The sequence below is a fragment of the Athene cunicularia genome (assembly GCF_003259725.1).
Source record: "Athene cunicularia isolate RWA chromosome Z unlocalized genomic scaffold, athCun1 chrZ_part3, whole genome shotgun sequence".
Classification (NCBI taxonomy): domain Eukaryota; kingdom Metazoa; phylum Chordata; class Aves; order Strigiformes; family Strigidae; genus Athene; species Athene cunicularia.
In genome coordinates this window covers 10,413,536-10,436,371 of record NW_020799144.1, presented here as the reverse complement: position 1 = coordinate 10,436,371, position 22,836 = coordinate 10,413,536, and the positions used below count along the sequence as shown (strand labels likewise).

At 41.7% G+C, this 22,836-nt stretch overlaps 1 protein-coding gene across 1 annotated transcript; it reads right to left on the bottom strand.

The window, feature by feature from the left end:
* Nucleotides 1-1,701: 1,701 nt before the first annotated feature.
* ATP6AP1L (ATPase H+ transporting accessory protein 1 like) lies at nt 1,702-16,763 on the bottom strand. Its single transcript, XM_026866620.1, has 7 exons — nt 16,563-16,763; nt 10,606-10,646; nt 9,685-9,746; nt 7,697-7,938; nt 5,097-5,147; nt 4,139-4,382; nt 1,702-2,953 (listed from the first exon to the last, which is right to left on the bottom strand). The coding sequence occupies exons 1-7, from the start codon at nt 16,685-16,687 to the stop codon at nt 2,651-2,653; spliced, it is 1,068 nt and encodes a 355-aa protein (XP_026722421.1). The 5' UTR covers nt 16,688-16,763; the 3' UTR covers nt 1,702-2,650.
* Between the last annotated feature and the right edge of the window lie 6,073 nt (nt 16,764-22,836).

Genomic DNA, 22,836 nt, shown 5'->3' with positions numbered 1-22,836 from the left:
TGTTTGGCTCACAGAAAGCACAGAGCTACCAGGAATGAAAAAAATCCACATTTTGTCTTTTTCAACCATGGGTGCTTGCTTTTATATGTGGCACAAGGAGACAGAAACTGTGATGATGATGATGATTTTTTTCCTGTGGTGTTTTTTCTACTAAGGCATCATTAACTCTTTGCAAACGTATGGTTTATAATTCCAGCCCTATGACTGAACATTGAATTTCCTAATTTCAGTTAGTGTATTTATCGTTTTTAACTCTTTCTGGCCCCTGAGTAGAAATATGATGACACTGAGCACACCTGGCAGAGTAGGATCATCTGTCACTGCCAGGCAGGATGGCAACATGAAAAGTCCCAGCAGAGAGAAGATAATTACTAACTATATTCCTCTACCCAAGAGATCCCAGGTGTAACATCAATTGTGTCATGGTTTAGAAAAAACTGAGAAAAAGTGGTGGGTTTTTTTCTTGATAGGTTTTTAATTTTTATCCGCATTTTCTTTTTCTTGTGAAGTTTGCCTTGTAAATAGTGGGTATAAATTAATGTCTCTTGTTCAAGTGCATTTCTGCTGAAAGGGCCCCACCCATCTTTTAATTCTGCACCAAAAATTCTGCACCGACGCGTGCTGGAGATTTGCAGTGCTGAGTCTCCAGCAGTTATGACCTCATCCTCAAAACCAAGATAAGGCAAAGGGAACATAGGGGGCTGGAAAATAGCTACAGAAGGAGGTTTAGGACATGAGGAGCAAGGGATATGATTAGAGGGAGCTTCTCCCTTATTCCTTATTTATCGGTCTTATAAGAACCTCTTACAGCAAGGGTGCTCATACTGCCTTTTTAAAACATTCAAGGAAATGATAGGTAAGAACTATACTGACAGCATCATCAGCTGCTAACCAGAAGGTTAAATGAGCTCTGTGGGAGGAACTAGTGCACTCGTGCCTCTGAGAACATGAGGTTTAGGGAGCACTGCCATGCCCAAAGCCACCATGCACAGCTCTGCAGAGTGTGTATTTCACATCAGTGAATGACGGTAATTCTGACAGTCAGGTTACCACTGATTAGTGTCAGGTTTTTATTGCCTGACAGGCAAGCAAACCCCAGGCACAACAGCACTGCTCTCCACTCTGAGGAACCAGCACCTGTTTAGCACTGACATCCTGAACTCCTAACACTGCATCAGCCTACTTCTGTCATCGATGTGTGTAAGCAGAGGGGACCAAGCCAGCAAGTGTTTTGCCACTCCATGTAGAATACTGTGGGCTTTATTTGCACCTTCTCATTTTACCCTTCTTCAGGTTCCCAGACATTCATCGTTTTGCTCGCTTCCTTTATGAAACAGATTAAGCTTGGCAGTAGCTGCCCACAAGCAGCCTTGCCAAGTCCCTGGAAGCCTGTCTCTTACATCTAGTTACAGTTCAAAGATTTTTTTTTTCCTTTGAAGTGCTTTCCTAAATCAACTATCTGCTTTGGACTCCACATCTAGTCTGTGTGTCATCTGTGATAATAAACAGGAGATCTCTGAACATCTCTCAAGGTGTTTAAAGAGCACTGCAGTATAGTTTACAAAGACCACAAGCAAATAATTAGATCCATTGTCTAAAATTAAAAAGGTGTTTGTTTAGTAAATCTGTGACCTAAAAGTGGTACAGTTAGTAAGTACATTACTGTGCTCTTCCTTGCTAGAAGTCAGGACTGAATTATAGGCTAATTTGGAGTTCCCAAACTTTGACTCTAACAGAATAAAGGATGAGTGGGAATACAGTATCTTAACAGTCAGAAAGAGTAGTGGAAATTATATTGCAGTATCCTTCTCACTGCTGGGGAGCTTCCACCACTTTGTTTATATATAGTTTCTATAACAGCACTGGCTATCTCCACTCAGGTAAAACTCTCAAGGGAGACTGATGGGATTTGATAGAAATTAACCTAGAATTACAGGGTATAATGCTTATAATCCGTCTTTTGGCATAGAGTTGAGCCGGAAAGTTAAGGGTAAGCCTTCGACCAGATGTCTACTCTTCTCCCACTAGATCTTACAGTAATCCTCCATCTTAGACAGAGAAAAGTATCAAGATGCTGCTGTACCATAGCCCTCGCTATTTCACCAGTGCAGTGCATAATACGCAACCTATATGGCTCCAAAACTCCAAAGGAAGAAAAGTTTATGAGGACAAAGAAGGGAGGATGTAATTTGAAAAATAAAAGGAAAACATATACGGAGAAAGGAATGGATGCTCTTTTGTCAGGACACAAAGCAGGGTGGATGAAGCAAATACAAAAGCAGGAAAAATCTTGCCTTCTGAAAGAATAAGCAAAGATTTTTTTTTTTCTTTTTTTTTTGTATCTTTATTTAACTTCAAAGGGTCCATAACTGCTTCCCCCTCCAGGTCTTGGTAAGCTGGTTGAAAAGATGCATTTTGGTTTTGTACTACAGGAATAAACTCACATCACATGAAATCTCTTACTCACAAAGGAATTTTTCTTTCCAAGGCATCTTTGAGACAGTTATCAATAAATAACAGACAGTAACAAGCTAAACAGTCTGTTACCTAATTTTCCTTTCATCAGTTGGTGAAAAAATCTGCACAAGCTACCTATAACAGTGCCAGCAGAAGAAAACACCACTTGTTTCACTGAGACAGATGCATACTGCTAAATATAGATTTTACATAATTGTTGGTTTCTAAGTTCATAAGACTCATTTCCACTGCTTCTCAGTGGCTCTTTCTCATCCCCCATGTCATTGTCTTTCATCTGTGCAAAATAGGCTGGAGAAGCTTTGCATTCATAGTGCCTGTCAAGAGATTTCAGGTGGATCAACATATGAAGAGCATAGGCAAGAACCAGCAGCAGAATCAGTGACATAACCAATCCCATAAGTATTGCTGGAGAGAAAAAGGATGCACAGTCCTTTGCATAGGCAAAATGTCCTTCTTGAATGTTAAAACCTTGAATCTACAAAGAGAATAAAAGGGCTCATATTAAATAAAGTATTTGCTGTCTTGGTTAAAAACAACTTCATGAATTTGCTCCTGATGCCAGAATTTTCAATCTAATATCTGCTTATTGCACAAGCATATCTATCAGTACTAGCAGGAGTTAACACTCAGAGTCTATCGAGGTCACTCTTCTAGGAACCACCAGCTATTCTAATCCCCTTCAGTCTGCTGCCCAAAGGATTTGTGGTTGTGTTTTAAACAAAATCTTCTATGATCTGTCTTGATAGCCCAGTCGTATTTAGTTGTAAGCGTGGTACCTTTCAAGTTAATGGTGCATTTCCAATAAAATTTGTTGAGAATCTCCAGAGTCTTTGTTTCAAACTGCATAAACTTCAACACGACAAACAAGGAAATATTGGAAAACAAACAAGGAAAAGTTGACTACCCCAATACTAGAACTTTGCAGTATATGGCAGCAAATCAGCTAAACTACTTCAAGTTGCACTCAACTATGGCAAAAACCAGTAAGTTTTATTTGTGGCTTCCGTTCTAACAAGAAGATTATCACATTGGCATTCAGGGAATTGACTGCTTTACTAGATTAGCATTTATCATATAGTCAGAAAAGGGGGATCAACTTTTCCCCCAATTCCCTTTTTCAGCTCTTCATCCTCTATAATTTAGGTAACTAAAAGCAAAACATCACTGTCCTGTCATCTAAGGCTTCCTTATTGTCAAATGCAGAAAAATGTGCATTTTCAGAAAATTATTAATCTCATCTTGAAATAAGGAATTAAAATGAGTCAGAGGAATTATCCAGTGGCTTTAGAGGCAGACTGGGCACAAGGTTAAAAATACTAGGCATCAAAATTTAAGGGAGATGAATCCCATACTTGGTGACTGATGCTGTTATTGATGTTTGAGAGCCCAGCTCAGAGAGGTGTAACACTGAAAGTTAAACTCACTCCTCAAGCTAAAGGGAAACCCAGGCAAGAAACTACAGAAAATCTATACAGCCCTTCATTTTCTTTGATAGAAAGACACATTTAATTTAAGTCTTCATTTTTATTCAATTTCTATTTTGAGTTCCATGGAGATCCTGTAAACTGTATATGGAAGGTCATCCTTTCCTGGCAGTGAAGTACGAAATTTCCCACCAGTCTACCTATGGGATCCATCTTCCTTAATTCCATGACGTTACCTGGAAATCAATAAAAGTGACTTCCCAAAGCTTTGAAAGATCATTTGCAGAACTGGGTATGAGGAGTGCATCATATCTCTGCAGGCTGCTCACATGTTCACAGTGGTAGGAGTAACTTGCTGGTGCATATATTCTGGTTGCATTAAACGTCGCTTGTATGGAGTGGTTGTAAAGAAGTTGCAGTCTGTGTAAACTGAACCAGTTCTGAACAGACAGCTGGTAATAGCTAGTTGTTAATAATAATCTGAAAATATTGTATGGGAAGAAAGGTGAGTAAGAAAGCAAGTCTAACTAAAAGTTCTAACTATTAAATTCACATGTTGAATAATCTTAGAAGACACACTGGTATTAAGAGCGTTTCATCCATTTATAGTAGTGTGAGCTCCAGCTCCTTCTATTGAGTCTGGAAAGTTATTTGAGTTTCTTCATTGTTGCAGCTGAAGGAATTTGCTGCTCTCCCACACAGTGAGAGGAAACATGAGGGATTTTTCCCAAATGACTGAAAAAAGTCTATACGCAACACTGGTATTGTACATCCATCTGATAAATGGAAAACTATTTATCAAGAAATGTTGTTTCCTTTGATTGCCAGGAAGCAAACATAAAGCAGGTCACAGTCTGATGGCCTGAGCAGTCCACAATGTCAGTTCTCACAGCAAAATTCCCAGCCGAATTGTACTTAATTACCAAGGTTTAGCAAAAATCTAAGACATGGGAAGATTCTATTCAAGAGATGACCTGAAGAGTCAACACAGAAGAAATGTCTTAATAAAACAATGCAGACCTTGTGTGTAAAATGACAGACCTATTAAATGCATTAAATTCTATCACATTTGTTTTCTCCCAAAACAAATTGCACAAGTCACTGTATAACAATGGATATTAACATGTAATATTTTCTTTATCATCTTTATCTTTTCTTTAAACCTGTAATATCTTCCTTATCATATAAACTTACCTAATAACAAGTCCCTTTAGATTGCCAATGTCACCAAACTTCAGAGAAAGCCTAGGTCAAAAAGCAAGTAACATCAGGCTAGATAAAGACTTCAGAAATCTTAAGGAAAAAAAGCAGCACAAAAGATTAAGCACAGTTATACATGGAGCCTTTTGCACAGTATACCTTTGAAGTCAGTAGAAAAAAACAAACTGAAAGGATTAAATCTTCCCCCAGTGAAATCTGGTAGTTCAGCTGTTAATTTGAATGAGGCCTAGACCATCCAGAAAGATCAGAACTGTATGCTCAACTTTCAACATACTCCGATCCCGCTGCTTCCAACACCAGTTGACAATTATGTTAATTTGATCTGTGTCCTCCTTCTCAAGCCGTATCTTAGTCATGAATCACTTCTGTATGTCATTAGAAAGTGTAAACCACCACATTATTCTCATCTTTTTAGATACTAGAGCATAAGAAATGCAGATGACATTTGAGTTCAAATTCCACACATGTGCATCATTAAAGCAATATAAATACACTGACTGAGGTAGCTCCACAAAGCTCATCTGTGCTGAGCATGGGCACATGAAGTTTACTAAACTGAATGGTCCTAGCAAGTTAATTGTAAACTAATGTGTACTCTACCATCCTTCTACCACCTCTGGAACTCATGCATTGTAGCACTGCCTGATTGTGTGGCATACATTTTTTTGGCTTAAGAATATTTTGCCTCTTAAAACCTCTATAATATATTCTCAGTGGTGACATAACATTTTCAGACTAAGTTAGTGACAAAACGTAGTGCAGCATCTGAAAGACTTCCAAATCTAAAGTCAAAGAAAATTAAAAAACCCCACTACTAACCCTCTGATTTTATGCAAGATCTAGACTTCTTCTTGTACCTTGACACTGGTCCAATAATCCAGGACACTGTATCTAGTTATTCCTTGATTTACTACAAAGGAAAGTCATGGACAGTTGAGGATTAGACACAGAAAAATATGGCGTTCAACTCAGTGGCCTGATCCAGAAGGTGGTGCATAAACCCCCCCCCACTTTATTATATTCATCTAGCAAATCCATATGTGTTTGGTGTCAAATATTTTTCCCTGGCTCCAGCTACTCTGCATAGATTAGACAGTATAAACCAGCTTTAAACCTAGCCTAAAGCCACAACAGAGTATTGTCTTAACCAAGAAGGCTGGAGAAGAGAGAAGTTTTCTGTGGTGAGAAAAATGTGGCAATGCATCATGCGAGCAGTCAGCCATCAACTGGCACAATTCAGGTCAGTCCTTAATCCGGAGACTACAGAGTAACATTCAAACCAGTTTTTTCCTTTCTTCACTGCTACAGTCAGATGCAGGTTGACTGAAAATCTTACTGAAGACTTGTATTTGGCAATTAAACTGAGTCTAATCCTGACTCATGAGCCCAGACTACCCATTTTCCTATTATAAAATAATGCTATTCCATTCTCTACCTGTCTGTCAAAACATGGTGCTGAATTAGTTCACATGCTGATGATGTAAAATCCAGACTATCTTACTGAATATTATGATGCCATGGGGAGAAAACCTGGCTTCTTTTTCCATTATACTTTTAGCTTTCTTATAACCTCACTAATATTTCTGTGCACTTTGGGTTATCCTTCACATACATATAATGAGGAGGAGGTTATACCTCCTTTCTGTGGAAATGCCTTGAGGTGTACAGGTGAAACTGCTGGGTTTGGTCATGCTATTTTTATTGTTGTGTGTCATTACAGATTTAAACACCATTTATGGAGTAGACTCAGTGCTCACCTTCAGCACACGGCCAGTTAGGTATCCATCTCCTAATTTTTAGACTCTTGCCTACCAGACTGGAATCAATGACCTCGTATTAGAAAAGAATCCAGCCAGCACACTACATGGAGGGAGAGAAGTGGGCAAGTACATGACAAAGGAAATTTAAAAAAATACATGCTTCTCTAGTACAGTCACACAACTGGAGGATTTTAGATCCTGTTAGGTTACTATATAGCTCTCACTCAGGTTTAGCAGGAGCAAAGCTGCTAAATGCTGCACATGCAGAAGAAATTCATGACAGACTGGGATATACAGTTCAAGTTTTCAGAGACCTTTCATCAAACCTGTAGTGAATTCACTCTTTGGTTCTAGCAACTCACAGGTCACATTCTGGGACTTGGGGTTTACGTTATTGCTGGCACACATCCTATGAAGGGATAAGTAGTCATGCACAGCCAGCCCCTAAGCCCCCATATTCAGCCTAGGATACACTATTCAATCTCCAAAGCAGCCATGTAAGACAGATGGAGACTAAAGAGATCAACAGCTTCAGCCTTGTAGGCACTAAAGAGCAAAACTGGCTGGTCACAAGGATTGACTACTCCACTGCAAGGGATTAAAACAGCTATGTACATCCATGTGCCCCATGAAAGACTGGTCTGAACGTATATAACCCATGCTGCCCTGCTGCCTGCAATGTCAGGATGTTATAGGAAGGAGTTGGCCCCTGGGGCTCTACAACACATAATACAAGATCTTTTCCTTCAGTATGTATTTACTAGACTTGGTATTTGCTACTGGTTCCATCAGCAGAGTAGAAAGCCACCTTACATTGCATTGTCTTCACTGCAGTTTGAATCTCCAATATCCACTGTTGCATGGACACCAAACGTCTTCTCCGTCAAATCCAGCTGCGTGTGGTTTTCAAACTTAATCATGATCCTCTTGGCCCAGAAGAGAATGCAGGGGCTGCCATTAACCGTGACATTGAGAGGGCTGTAGTGGCTGTGGGTGAACGGCCTCCAGGATGCTTTTTCCCACTGTCCTTTCCGGCTCAAATTGTAGCTGACAACCTGATTGATCACATAGAAGGTTAGCATCAGAAGTTGTGTATATCAAGAGTTACTCTCAATCCTCCTGGAATACAGGAGGCCAGAACTTGGTGAGCATCTGTGGAACCAGTTCTCAGCCGTGGCAGTACTGAACTGAGGAAGCAGAGAAATCCCTGGCTAACCTTTTCCCACCATGGGAATGGCTCCATACAGACCTCTAGCTCCAGCAAAACTGGCCAGAGAGACAGTATAAGTTATATTTATCTTACTAGGGTAGTATCACTGGGGCAAACCATATTTCTGGCATGGTCCCAGCTCACCCCAGCACACTGTAGAGCTGCTCAATATAAAAAGTTTAAGCAAATATAGATGCTCACAAGGTGCTCACTCTTCTGCCCAGAAGAAGACTCTCTAGGACACCTGTAAGAATTAATTCAACATAGTAAAGTGGACTCAGTTTTGGCCAAGGACACAGCCTACCATGCTGAAAGCACACTATGCAGCTGTCCAGGTGAAAAAAAGATGTCCAAGTCTAAATGTACCTGCTAATATTTTGGTTCCTGATGGCTTTAAAATTGGCAAAATGCCTACTGCCTAACAGGATGGATCAGTGTGGGTCCCTGCCTTTGCAAAATCAGTCATTCACAAGATGAAACCTGGAGACTGCAGCTTCCATGTCATCTGTAGACATTAGATAAATGCTGTCCCTTCTAAGATAAATTTCATAGCAAAAGGAGGACAATTTGACTGTCAGGCAATATAATTTGAGACAGTGAGTTAGGGCTCAGAAAGGACTAAAAAATCTGTCATTTAAATATTTAACACTAAAATTTCCAGGGAACATGTCTTTTCCATCTACACATATGTCCTCTCTGAATATAACATATACAACATCTGCATGGCTATTTTGCATGTCATATGATTAAGCAAGTTCAAATCATGTACACACAGAAGAGTTGCTCTGAGTCCCAGTCATAAACAGCATCTACCAGGCTCCAGGAGGGATGTGGTTAAGCCCCAAAGCTTTGTCTTGGCTTAAAGAGAGATTTATTTTTTTTTCTGTTCAGATTAGCAAATCATATCTCCCAGCTCAGACCCTGAAAGACCCCTTCTGATACTTGACCTTACATGTGGCACAAAACTGCCTTAGGATTAAAATTAGTAAATACTCACAGGAACAAGCTGAAAGCAAGGTCAGAAAACAGCCATCAGAAAACACTGAATATGACTGTCATTTGTATAAATGGTAAGGCTGACTTCTCAGAAGCAGAGATGAGAGAGATTTAATTCACAGATTATTTACATAAGATTGCATCACTTGCAGGGGTTTTGGTAAGGAAGCCTTTTATGTTCAGTTTTTGACAAGACCTACAGGCTGGACTCTGGAAAAACTCCCACTGAATTTAAATAATGGGCAGTTTTTCTTCAGCTATTCTTTTAGTATCAAGTGATATAAGCAAAATACTGGCTGCAGCAGTCAAATGGCATGGTTCAGAATATGGATGATAGGATCTGGATTTTTCAGTAAGACCTTGCACCAAAACCCACTGCCAGTCAGCACCAGTGGTGTCGACTGAAGTCTAACCTCATTTCTCAGAAAAGCAGAAGATATCTTGTACTGCAGGTGGTGAATCAGCACCACATCACAATGATTTACAGAACTGGCTGTTTCTTGTAAACAATGTGTTACTTAATTCAATAATGCAAATGAAAATATCTAAATGTGCTATGAAAAAAACTTTACAGATCCAGTCCTTCAAACATTACCTGTGTAATTGCTACTTGATTTACATTAAATTTTGGTTTCACACTGCCGTCATAACGTCGACCTGCAGAAGAAAGCATGTTATTAGCCTACAAAAAAAGCATGCAATCACTTATAAAAGCATAATCTTGAACATTCTTATGAAAACAATAATTACCCCTGCACAAAATGTGTACTTCAGAATACCTGATTTTCTTTTGGAAAATATCTGGCTTGGTGTGAATATTGCCTTTGATACATGCATTTTCTAGCTTACTTCACCTTACTTGTACAAAAAGGTTCCTCTTCTTTTCATTGAACTTCTTGCCACCCTTACTGGGAAGAACTCCAGTGCCCAAAAAAGAGAGCATTCAGTCTATACATGTATTTATTCGTCCTAAATACACTTAACAAAAGCTTCTTCTTTCTTCATAGAGCAAACTCTATTGTCAAAGGGTGTGTTGAATTGCATGGCAAAAGCGTGTTAACTATGGATGGGAATTTCTTTCCTTGTACTGGCCAGAGATGGGAAGCTGTGACAAATAACCTGACAGCCCAACCGTTTTCCAGGAGAATGAAGTTTCACAGATGACAGATCATTTCATGGACACTCTTACAGCTCCATCTTCAAACATTTAACTCTTTTCATTCAGGTGGGGTTTTTTTTGTTTTTGTTTGGGTTGTTTTTTTTTTAAAAAAAAAAAAGAGTTAATACTTCTTTATTTAACACTTCTTTCTTCCACATTCTCACCGCATCTCAGTCAGTCCATAAATTATTATTTTTACAAGGCAAATCCTTTAAAGGATATTTGTTAAAGAGGGATATACTTTAACAAAACATTTGACAGTCGCTGATGGCAATAGAAGCAGCATCTGGAAATGAAGATCTTTTACAGCCACGCTAACAGCCAGTATCTAGGCATTCAGCCCACTGAAAGACTTACCATTTCTTTGCAGAGAATCTTGATCTGAAAATGCACGTGAACTAGAAGAGAGGAGAAAAATGTTTACTGTACAGCATCTGGATTTAAAGTCTGCATCAAGTTTACTGGGGAGAACTCCTATTCCTGCTTAATTCAATAAAACATTCCAAATACAACTCAGACTCTTGGCTGGTTAATATCCCGGGGACAGGGCAAATTAATCCCAAAGCCAGTGTACCCAGGATAAAAATGTTTCATTTTCAGAGATTCCTCAGGTGGATCACCCCCACCAGGCATTCCCATATCCTTACCATATTGACTAAAGGCTTCTTTAACCCTCTTGTCCCTTTCCATGGGACATGAGTTTTGGGTTAGAGACTGAACCAGTTCCAGCCCACAAGCTGGGGAACTAAAGGATAGCACTGCACCATCCTCAGCCCCCAGTGAGTTTCAGAAGCAACACGTTGAATTCCTCTAGAAGAGAGCAAATGCACGAGGCTAGTATGCCTTGAGCCCAGATTTACAGCCATCTAAGATAGCTGAATGGTTCCAAGTGTTCCTAAATCCCACGGAAGCCAGCTGCAAGGTAGGGCATAAGTGAAGCACATTTCAAGTTACAACTATCAGGCTTGTGAAATTTTCAGCCTTTGATTTCCTTCTTTGGTGTGATTTCGGGATAAGTCTTCAGCTGGTAAGTATGATCTGCCTTCCTGAACAACAGAATCGAGCCCAGCAGATTCACATGTATCACCAAAAGTCCTATAAAACCAAAGTCCAAGAAACCAGGCTCTCCCTTAGGCCCAGACTCCACTCCTTGAGTCACAGGAACACCTTCCTGCCCTCTACATGGATTGATCCACTGATCCAATGACACGTGTCCACTTCTCAAGCCTGCTGTCAGCACTCCCCAGCCTGTGAACACACCGGCAGTCCCACACTCACAGCCAAGTGTCATCCCAGAGACTCTGTACACCCTGCCCAGCTTCTGCCCACACAGTGCTTCCAGGTCGTAAGCAATGGTGGGGACAGACCTGCCTCATAGCCACTTCACATAGAAATACACTTCCATCTTTTCTTGCCTTGTTTCTTACCACCATTCCAATCCACCACAAAATCAAAACACTTGAAAAGATATATACAAAGACCAGAATATAAGGACTACAAGTAAAAGCAGTTTTCAATGTTTATGTATAAATTGTACCATAAGGTATTTGAATTATAGAGTCGAAGCTTTGGCCTCACTGGGGAGGCCTTGAACATCTGGGCAAACCCTCTCCCCGATGGACTCCCTGGGTAGGAGGATCTGTGCTACCCAACAGGATGTACTGCAGGAGCGATCCCAACATAATTCTCATTGCAGCATCCTTAATGGCACACAAATAAGAGTTCAAACAATATAACACCACCAAAGAAGAAACATGGGATGCCCTTGTAGCTCTGGCAGTCAGAGTGTTTGATCACAGTGAACTTGGTTTGCCTGAAACCCTTGGTGATGTTACCAGCTTCAGCAAAGCACAGATTTCACACACAGTGTCTTGCTTGCACCTGAGGTTCAGGAGGGCAGGAGCCTCTTCTGATCAGCGTCTCTCCAGTGAGAATGTCCTTTTGCAGGCATACTCTGCTGTCACAAATAGATCTCTCGTGTGCCCTTGCAAACCCCTCCAGCCCAGAAAGCAAAACAGATAAAAGTGAAGCGGAGTCTGTATTCCAGCTTGTCATTTTGCTGACAAACACCAGGTCTGATGAGCAGCTTTGCTCCAGACCATCAGACAGGCTGCTCGGTCTCTTCAGCAGCCAGGGCAATAAAGCAGAAGATGGTCTCCAGAGAAAAGGTAACACAGCACAAAAAGACAGCCAAGCTCTGCAGCACTGCAGCAGCAACTGTGATCTGAGCTGAAAGAACCTTAAAAAGATCTTATGTTCAAAAATTTCATTGTAGACAACACTGTTTAAAACCAGTCTGGCAGCTTTATTTACGTATAGTGAGACCAACTTTCTCCTCAGTCGCAGCTGTTAAATCCCAGCGACTTCAAGAAGGCTGTGCACTTTCAGAGTGGGTCCCACCTTCTCCCGCTTTGGTGCCAGGGTTAGTGCTGGGTTGAGGTCTTCAAGCAGCTCAAAGCTCTTGTGCCAAGAGTGGCCAGCCTTCAGAAATGGTGGAAATAGTCCTTATTTTGACAGACAGGTAGTAAAAGACATGACCAAAATGGACCAAACCTTGTTTTATTACTCAGGCAAAACTCTCTCTTAGGTTATTTAACGATCAGGAACATGGGTTTTGTGACTTGATGCAGCCTTATTTTTCTTTTCTAGTCTTCCTTCATGACAGAATGTGCCTTGAGGCTGGAAAGGGGCAATTCTGGGGCATTTTTTCATTATAATAGCCTCAAAAATGAGGCACACCAAAAGGAAATTAATGTCAATTATTTAGTTATACAAACTTTAGTTAGATTTAGTTGTACCTTTATATATTTAGTCACGCTAGTTACAATTTTAGCTCCTCCCTAAATACATAATTAAAAGCTCATAGTCCATTACTCCAATTTGGAAATCACCATGCTGTCATGTGCAGACTAAAACATTGGGATGAGAAGAGACGTGTAAAACTGTGATTCATTTAATTCCTCACTGCACTTGAAAGGTTTTTATGCTGTTCTGGGAAGAGGAAGGGTTATTTTTGTTCTTCACTATTGTCAACTACAAAAAAAAAAAAATAAAAATCATTATTTAGCTTTCCATCTGGGCTAAGGCTAATACCATGGTTATGCCAATTATATCACCTTGAGGAATGCTAAATGATAGGCAACATCAAGACTTGAGGAGAGCATACAACAAATGTATGAGGCATAACTCATTGCAAACGCCCCCATGGGCTTATAACCTAGCAGAACAGTTATAACCAGCCTCCACAGAGCCTGCGGGTGCAGGTTGGGAGCTCACGACAATGCAGTTGGGACTCCTCTGATTCCCATATAAAACCACCGCAACGCGCAGCCATGCTGCTCCAGACGAAATGTCAAGTTTCTGCTCTCAGCATGAAGATACTCAAATATAGATGAGTGTGCACCACTAATGAAATATGCACAATGTCATGAGGAATGGAGAGAGCAACCCGGCAGCCACCGCTAAGTACCACAGCATGACAAATATGATCAGCCAGATGGCTTGGGAGGCAGGTGGAGGCAAGGATGTGGAGCAACTTCCCCCAGGTACTCCTGCTCACTACTCTGTTTGTTAGCAACGCTGGCTGCCCTCTTTGCTCCTGCAGAGCGCGTGCAGCCCCGTTACAGAAAGGAGAGGGAACTCCATCATGGCAAGGCTTGGAGCCTTTGCTTTGTCTTACTAAAGCCAGATTGCTATGGCACAGTCTATCAGTGGCACATGGGGAGGATCGCCTCCCAGTTTCTGGGCAGTCACAAGTTAATGTGGATGTTATCGGGTTTGTTAGCTGCCTGTGACACTCACAACCCTGAGGTGCCCCAGAAGTGTGTGATCTGTGACAGGAACAGGTGGCCTTCAGTAGCGGTCCTGCTGCCAAATCAGGCAAGCTGGAGAATTCACAGGTGATCTCTGGCAGTGAAGCCTTTTTGTCCTCAGCTGAAGTATGTTTCATAGAACAAAAACATTGAAAGAAAAAACAGGAAAAAAACAATCAAAAATATGTATTCTTTTCTGTGTATAAAAATGTTAAGTACAAGTTTAAGTGACAGGAAACTAGCTAGCCCTAGAGCCTTCTCCACTGCCTGCAAAATTATCAGCAAACAGTGGTTAGACCTGCGAATTGGTGACAGCAATCATTTTTAACACACTGAATTAGAGACTAGACTTTTTAATTTGTAATTTTTTTTCAGCCACTCTAAAACTTGAAATTCAGTTGCACACATGGTATATGATTTGATGACTGATATTCTTCCTTACCAACTTATAAGTAACTAGCCCAGATACACCCATATGTTATATGTTTACCATACCAAGTATATCAGAAATCCACATGAAATTGGATTAGCCCTAATACAAAGCACTGGGATGACTAATCACTATGTAAAACCCAATTAAATAAGATTATAAGTATAAAGAAGAGTAAATTCCCTCTTAACAGATGACATCCACCTACATAAGATAACCAAGTCTGGCTTGTTTGTCTGAAAAAGTTCATACAGACTCCAGCCCTTGAAGACTCTCACGTGAGCAATCTTTCATCCACCCAAACAAGCCATATGAATAAGCCTGGCACTCAGCAGCCGTTGAGTGTGAAGGCCACAGACAGTTTTCATGCCACCAGGTTAAGGGAAACCATATTCACACTGCCTTTTACTCTTCATATGGCCGCTCTGATAAACTGCATCAAATGACAAAATACGCACTACTCCAGTATTTCAATTACTGCAGAATGATCACTTGAACAACAACATTGTCCAGCTGCAGACTGCCTCACTGGCTGCTGAACTAGTTTCAATTAATTTATGAAGCATTTAATTGGAAAATAACATGTGAACTTTCAAACGCACTAAAACCAAATTTATGATGAAAGGTGATCAATGCTTGCTGAGGTCCAGGTAGCAATGAACTGGTTGTCATCTCAGGGACACTGGTCATAAGTAATTTCAATGAAGTTATTAAAATTATAAATGTGTAAACCTGGGAGCTCAGATTCAGGGCAAAAGCTAGTTCCTTCTAAGAAACATCATAACATCAAATGTTATTGTTCTAAATATATGTACTTAAGTTCTACCATTAAGAAATATCTACAAAGCCCATGACTCCGATAGTTTTTAAATTTTAAGTATTATGTGTCATATTTTACTAGCCTCATGTGTTTTTTGCCACGGGAACAGATTTACGTAATTATTTTACAATGTACTGAGTACTGGGGTTCAATCTGCACTTGAATGGATGTCCAGAACGCCAACATACTCAAGCTTTCATTTTTAATATAAAAAAATAAATTGAGCTCATAGAACTTCTAGCAGATTAACACTGTGCAGGCATGATCCCACCTCCATGGAATGCAAGGGCAAAATCCACATTCAATTCACTGATATCAAGATCGCAACACAATTTCTTAATATTTATTGTAATAAAGTTCATGTAATGCTGCTTGTTCTCTCTCAGATTTTGATCTGATTGCAGAAGAGTGCGATTATACTAAGACGACACTAACACATCTGAAAACTAGCAGAGAAGAACATCAAGCTATTTAAATGAAAACATATTGTAGTATTTATTGGTAACTGACTACCAGATCTCTTAACACAAGCTTCAGCAAGTCACCACATATTCTTCTTGTCTTAAATGCACATATTTTACTGCCAGCTGTGACCTTCATCAGAATATTTGATCTGTGTGTTATGAGTGACTTTGGGGCATGATTCAACTAAAAGAGTTTAGGCTGTTTTAATTTTGCAATGCTTGGCTCTAGAAAGTCCTCTCTTTTGACTCCTTGATTTGGGCTTCCTGTTTATGTTTCATTAGAGAATGAAATAGCACTAAAAAAAAAAAAAAGATAACTCAAAATATATAGTCACTTCATAAGTTTAATACTTCCCTGCAATATTGAACTCATGCTTCAAATATTTGTTCTATGTAAGTAGAATGTTTTAGCACCTATGTTTCTTGGAGTAGTTTTCACACCCTTACAGTTATTCTATTTATAACTCTTTTACACAGACTAGAGAAAGTCAGTGTAAGAGTCATTAAAATGTAATGCAAGCCATATGCCCAGAAAACTATTTTAAAATCATTTCTAGTATTTTTTCTAATATTGTTTTAAAGTTACATTTTAAATGCACCATACTCTTCAAAGTAATTCATTTCTGTATTTGCTCCAGGTGTTTTCAAACCTGAAAAGAAAATTAAAACTGTGTCCTAACATTCTAAACTGCAATCGAATCCGCTGCCACACAACACAAATGACCAAATTACAACATTTACAACACGCACTCAATTCCAACAATTTGTCCATGCACTCAATTACCAACCTGCCATCCGCCGCTGCAATCACTTGCTCCGCAGGCACCGCGAATCCCACACACACACAAAGCAGTAGGAACCTAACGGCAGCGTTTCTCTCCATTGAGAAGAGAGCCAGTCCCTCCACACACATCTGCTCCTCTGGTCCAGCGGGCAGCCGGGCACCAGCGCTCTGCCTGGCAGCGTGACAGGCAGCAGATCCAGCCAATCGCGGGCAGGATTCACCACTCCATCACTGCATCTGTACCTACGGGAGAAATTCTTTGTGTGCTCAGATTTATTCTGTCAGCAGACACCTACCGCTGGCACATTCCAGCTTCCCTGTTAATTAAGGATTACACGTTCTGGGGAAATTATGCCAGGATGTGAGCTATGTGCTAAGGAAAAAAAGAAATAAAATCAGATGGTCTCTCCAAGCTCTAAAATCACACTGAAGAGCACTTCTCATCTGTACTCAACCCTAGCCTTAAAGAAAGGTTGAGGTGCTGTTTCCAAACAGCTCTGGAATTTCTTTTTCTGTATGATAACCAGAGAAAGAATTACATTTATTAAGTCTCACAATACCTTCTGAGTAATAGTATTATCCCCCTTTTACAGATGTGAAAGCAGACACAGCAGGCTTAGAAATCAAATATTTGGAAGTGGTTTCCTTTCTTCAGCACTAATTCAGTTTGTGAGTGTCCAGCTTTCTGCCTCAGTTGTTTGTATACTCATGGATAACTCTAACCAGACCATGGTTATTACATACCCACAGAATTACAGTGCCTCTCTTTCTGGACTGTCAGGCTGAAACAACAAGGTGCATACATGCTGTGAATACAGCAGGTTGGTTCTAGGATGGGTCATTCTCAAAAGATATGTGAGTCGCAGGCACTGGCACCTCTTCTGCAGACCCTCTGCCCTCATCAGCCTTCTCAGAATACTCATCAGCTGTGCTCATGATGCCAAAAAGAGGGCAAGGCACATGGGCTGACTCCTCAAACCTATGACCCACGTGCACTCTCTGCACATTGCTCGCTAACTGAGCTTTGCACTAAAGTGTCTGCAGGGCACCAGGAAAGCTGAAATCAGGATACTCACTGGTGGACCAGGTTAACAAGGGATTTGCAGCGTGCTCATGTGCAGTCTGGCCACCCTTGTGAACACAGACGTGGATCTGTGACCAGCCTGGAGGGAACTCTGGGGCACAAGCATAAATGGGTTCCTGGTACCCACATTCAGCATGGGCAGCTCACTCTTGAAAGGAAGCTTGGACCAGCACTTGGCTGACATTTAGACACAGTGCATCCCTCTACACTTAAATATCAGACAGGACATAGTCACAATCTGCTGCTGTACACCTATCTATGTACAGAAATAGCCCCCACACACCCACTGCTTTCTTGCTCGGCAGCTGACATCAGCTACCTGCTAATGTGATCACACAGTAAGCCCTTCTTTCCTGATTAAGAGCTCCAGTCTATTGCATTCCAGATATAAGGCAAAGATAGAGGCTTTAGCATCATAACTATTAAAAAGGATTTACCATCTTAACTCAATTTCTTTCAGTGACACAGAGAGTATTTACTAATCTTAAAAATGTCTCAATGGCTTGTCCTCAGTATTACTGCTTCTATCCAATTTAAGAAGGAATCCAGATACTTATGTGAGAATCCCAGCTTGCAAGATGAGATAAGGGAATGTAGTGATAAACAAGTACCAGCTGAAAATAATCTCTAAGTTTTCTGTGAAGCACCAGAAATGTATGAGGCTAAACTTAGAATAATTACACCAGTACAGAGACATGGCTCAGCTGAAAATTTTATGCAGCCCTAGGAAGAGGCAGAAGTGTCACACACTCTTCTAAAACTGTGAAGAAACTAATGTCACTGGCCAGTTAAATGTTTCAGTACTCCTGACTCACAGTCTCTCCAAAATAAGTGGGGAGAAAAAGGCACAAAGAAGCTTTCTGATGGTGCCCTGAGATTTTATTCACATGCTGCTATTTTCTATGCTCTATTTTCTTCATCAGCATGGGAGCAAAATCTAAGAAATAAAACCACTGAAATACAAACCAGTATGGCACAAATTAACAAATAACTTGTCCTTTGAGGGCAGAGAAAGTAATATAAACAACATGTGGCAGGCCACAGCTGAAGTCAGTACAGGCTGAACACAAGATAATGTCCTGCTGTCCATTCTGTGACAACAGAATCTATCTTTAATTGTACTTCCAGCCTGTGTGTTTCCACGGTGCTACCAATTTGTAAAGCGAACCAACCTGCCTTCTCAGACTGCTGTTTCACAAAAAGAGGGGAAAATTACAGTCAATTTGCTCAGAAACAAAGGTTTTTGCAGACCCAAGAAAACATGTAATGCCAAACTGTCAACATAGGTTAAACCAGTATAAATGAGTGAAAATATACTGACTTTCTCACCGTACACTAATGATACGGGGTTTGGTAGCAATTCACTAATCAGCTATCATTATCTGAAATAATGGTACACACAAAGAGCATGAAGCAAAGTCTTCCCTTACATCTTGACACTTAATAACAACAACATTAAACATGTGATACAGTTCTTAAAAATTTTGCTTTTTTATGAGGTTCAAGCATAAACAGACTCACTTGGTATCTAAAAAGAAATTAGATCCACTGAAATCAAAGAAGTAATCCTAAGCATTATTTCATTCTGGTGAAGAATGATGACAAAACCAACATATCTGCATTACTGAGTTTAAAAAGAAAACTTGAATGCAGCTTTGCATGCAGTAGCCCTGACAAGGGAATGATTAGATGAGCTCTTGTGATTCTGTTGATGAATCACTGTTGTACATTCGCCTGTTTTACATTGAAGTCAACCAAACAACGCTTGCTTGGCCGCATGATTCAGCTACATACTTACACAGCGGACAAAGGGTGAGCAGAGGATCATGGACAAAGCCCACACACTGTTTTATGTAACACATGAGGTCACATTCAACTCCACATAGGCATATGATGAACCTCCTACAGGACAAAGTCAGTGGGAAGACAACAGCCGCCTTTGCATCCTGTAAGATGGGCTATGGTGGGCTAAAAGGGGACAATATTCCAAGTAAGAGGATTAAGCTGCTGTTTATCATCTCTTTTTTTGCCCTCTGAACTTGTCTTCTGACGATAAAGCAGCTCCCATTTAGTTGTTTTTACTTAGTATCATAGCAGTCCAGACATGTCCACCACCAGGGAGGAGGCACAGCAGGAGATCATACTGTACTTTAAACACTGATCTTTTTTTTGGATCTGCTGCACAGAAAAGGTAGTTAAGCAAGCAGCTGGCATTATATTCAGTGTAAGGTTTTGCAGTTTTGTGAGGTTTGTGAAGCAAACAATCATAGACTGATAGGTTAGCCAGTCAGTATTGCTGGCACCCCACATCCCCAGATGTGTCACCACAGCCCAGCAAACCTCCTGTCAAACAGAATGATTACAGAAACACTAATGGAGACCCTGAGATGACAGCTGTTCTGCCTGATGCTGCTGTGATGATTATACACACACTGAGTCTGCATGCAATGAATGAGACTGCAAACGTAATTTTAAACACGGATAACTTATCTCTTTGGCTAGCATCTCCTCAGGCAGACAACAGCACAATCATTTTCAACACAGTTTATAGTTACCTTCAGATGATGGATCAGGTCACCATGAACTGAGCAGCTTTCTAAAATAACATGTCTCAAACAAAGTATGAGCTTCAGCCACTGTGTAAGGTACTAGCACCTAATATATCATTACTAATTTTTACTTTGAGACATGCATTGTCCCTCTGTTTCAGATATATTCACAATGCAACAGAAGCATGGACAGAAAATTGGCCTTAAAGTATAGAAAAAGCTTGTCTCAGTTCCAACAAAATCCTCTTTCTGGGCAACTAGTTGGCTTGCTGGCATTTCAGCCTTCATCTCCACCACACCGGCTGGGATGAGGAAAAAATAAATCCTGTTACAACTCTCCTTCCTGCCTCCCTTCTATTCCTTGCACCCTTCCCAGCAACCCCAAAGGATCCCATCCTATCCAGAGAAATCTCCAGACTCCAGGTCATACTGCACCTGGTCTGGAGGGAGAGGGGGTCAAAAATGAAGCTCCTGATTCTCGGTCTACCTTTGAGGGTTAGGGGGGCAGAACACACAAAAAAACACACAGAAAAGCTCAGTTTGCATTACACCGTAGATATACCACTGTGGAAGGAGGTCCCAACACTTGTGTATCTCCACTCTCCTGGAAAAAGCAACAGGGGTAGCCAGAAGGTCTGATTTGTTTTACACCCATCGGTGTTTTGTGAAGCACCTGAACACTTGAAAGCATTTTACAGCAGCAGACGGGGCTGCACTGAGGCAGCTGTGGGCAGCCAGGAGCGTCGTGGCCAAGCGGGCCCAAAATGGCAGCAGGGACAACGGGAGCTGTAGTTGCCCGGCCAGTGCAGGGCACGGCGGCCGGTGAGCCAGGGGAGCAGAGCTGCTGCCTGTGGGGTGGCGGGGATGTGGGGCAAGAGCAGTGGGGAGCCCAAGAGCAACTGCAGGGAGGTCGGTGCCTGATGCCCTCCCATTGAAGCTTTCATTTTACAGCTCTGTGGGATGTCAGAAACCAGATTTCACAGGGCGTGCTGGAGATCAGATTATACTGGGAGTTTTAAGATAAATTCTGGGATTTTGGGTGGATTTATCTGCTTCACTAACCAAAACATTTAATTTTAGAAGTGCTTATGTAACAGTGCTGGCATTCTTCGACGACAATAAACTGTTTCCACCCAGCTGCCAGCAGTCCTACTGGGCGGCTGCTCCCAGCAGAGTTACTAATTTGGGATATTTCACTGCAAAAACACCTAGCCAGGGAGAAGAGGGACCCCCATGACAGCAGGGTCGTGTAGCCACCTTTGCAAGCACAGCTCTGCAGAGTCCGGAGCACCGGGGACAGGGCCACATCTGTACCGGGGTGCTGGCAGGACCAACCACGGGTCTGTGCCATGTGAAGAAACTGCTGCTCGGTGTCTGGTTTGCTCCTCCATCAAAGACACCCCGGGGAGTAAAGCAGTCCAACTCTGCCATCCAGCGATGTGTCAGAGTCCAGCTGATCCGGGATGGCAGGAAAATAATGGCCCTTGTTTCCAACAGCAGTTGCCTGAACTTCATCAAGGTAAATAACCTGCACCCAATACCAAGGAAGTTAACTGTCCCGTTGTAACTGCTCAGAAATAGTAATCTTACTCACCCTAGGCTTTGGGGAGTGTTGAACTACTGCGTTCTGATGGTTAGTAAACACAGACTGTGAAATCGAGGTCAAATTTTCTAACTTGAGACTATTTCAAGAGACTCGGGGTGCTGCTGCTCCACCTGCACTCAGGCTCTCAGGGAATTCAAAAGATTCACCCCTCTCCCACCCATGGTAACCCACCACTCGGGATGAGACACACACAGAGTATTTTCTATTTAAGCTGTAAGCACAGGTGGTGTTAGTAAAGATACATTTAAATCAAATTACTGCCCCTTCACAGTAATTTCAAAAGGGGAAGTGAATGTTCATTGACTTTTTGTTTAAGGGAGCGAACTGCCCGAATGAGGCAGCTGTGCCTGTTTGGTTAGCATCTGCAGTGGATAGTTTTAACAGTATGGACTAACAGTAGCTTTCAAAATTAATACTTATTTTTGTTACAGCATTTTACTCCAGTGTAGATCCATGGAACTTAGGGACAACGCAATCATTTATGTCTAAAGTTGGACGTAGGAAATCCTGGCTCAGCTACCATCAGAGCTCCTTGGTATCTTCCTTGCTCACCCTCAATACCCCATACGTGACATTTCTGCTTTTGCAGGTGTGAGCAGCTTGGCAGGCGCATGCTGCATCCATGAGATGAGGATGCAGAGGAGCGGAGGGGCTCGGGGAGCTCCAGGAGCACTGTGGAAGAAGGACGGGGCACCCCGAGCTGCAGCCGAGGCCACTCCGCGCACCGCGCCGCTGCCGCCCTGCCCTCCTCCCTTTTAAGACTGCTCCGTGCCTGCTCCGAGTGCGGGAGTCACGCTCCGTTTCTCTTCACCCCGGAGGGCTCTGCAAGGACGCCTGATGCTACCGAGCAGGGCCGCACGGGGCCCCTTGGTGAAGCCAAACCGAACGCCGCCGTCCTTCGCGCCCTGCCGTGCCCCCTCTCCTCAGAGAAGCTGAAGCGCCCTGCGGCGCTGCCCCCCCTGCCTGCCTCCCTTCCCTAGCGCGGCCGATAGCTCCCAGAGGAATATTAAGCAGCTTAAAGCCAGGGACGAATCCCCGC

Bases quoted from the DNA above. Each gene is read 5' to 3' on its own strand.
- ATP6AP1L (XM_026866620.1), bottom strand. From the start codon at position 16,687: ATGTGTGTGGAGGGACTGGCTCTCTTCTCAATGGAGAGAAACGCTGCC. The intron at 10,647-16,562 runs GTTGGTAATTGA...CCTCTCTTCTAG, and splicing joins ATTGCAGCGGCGGATGGCAG to TTCACGTGCATTTTCAGATC. The intron at 7,939-9,684 runs GTAATGTTTGAA...GTGATCAATCAG, and splicing joins ATCAAGTAGCAATTACACAG to GTTGTCAGCTACAATTTGAG.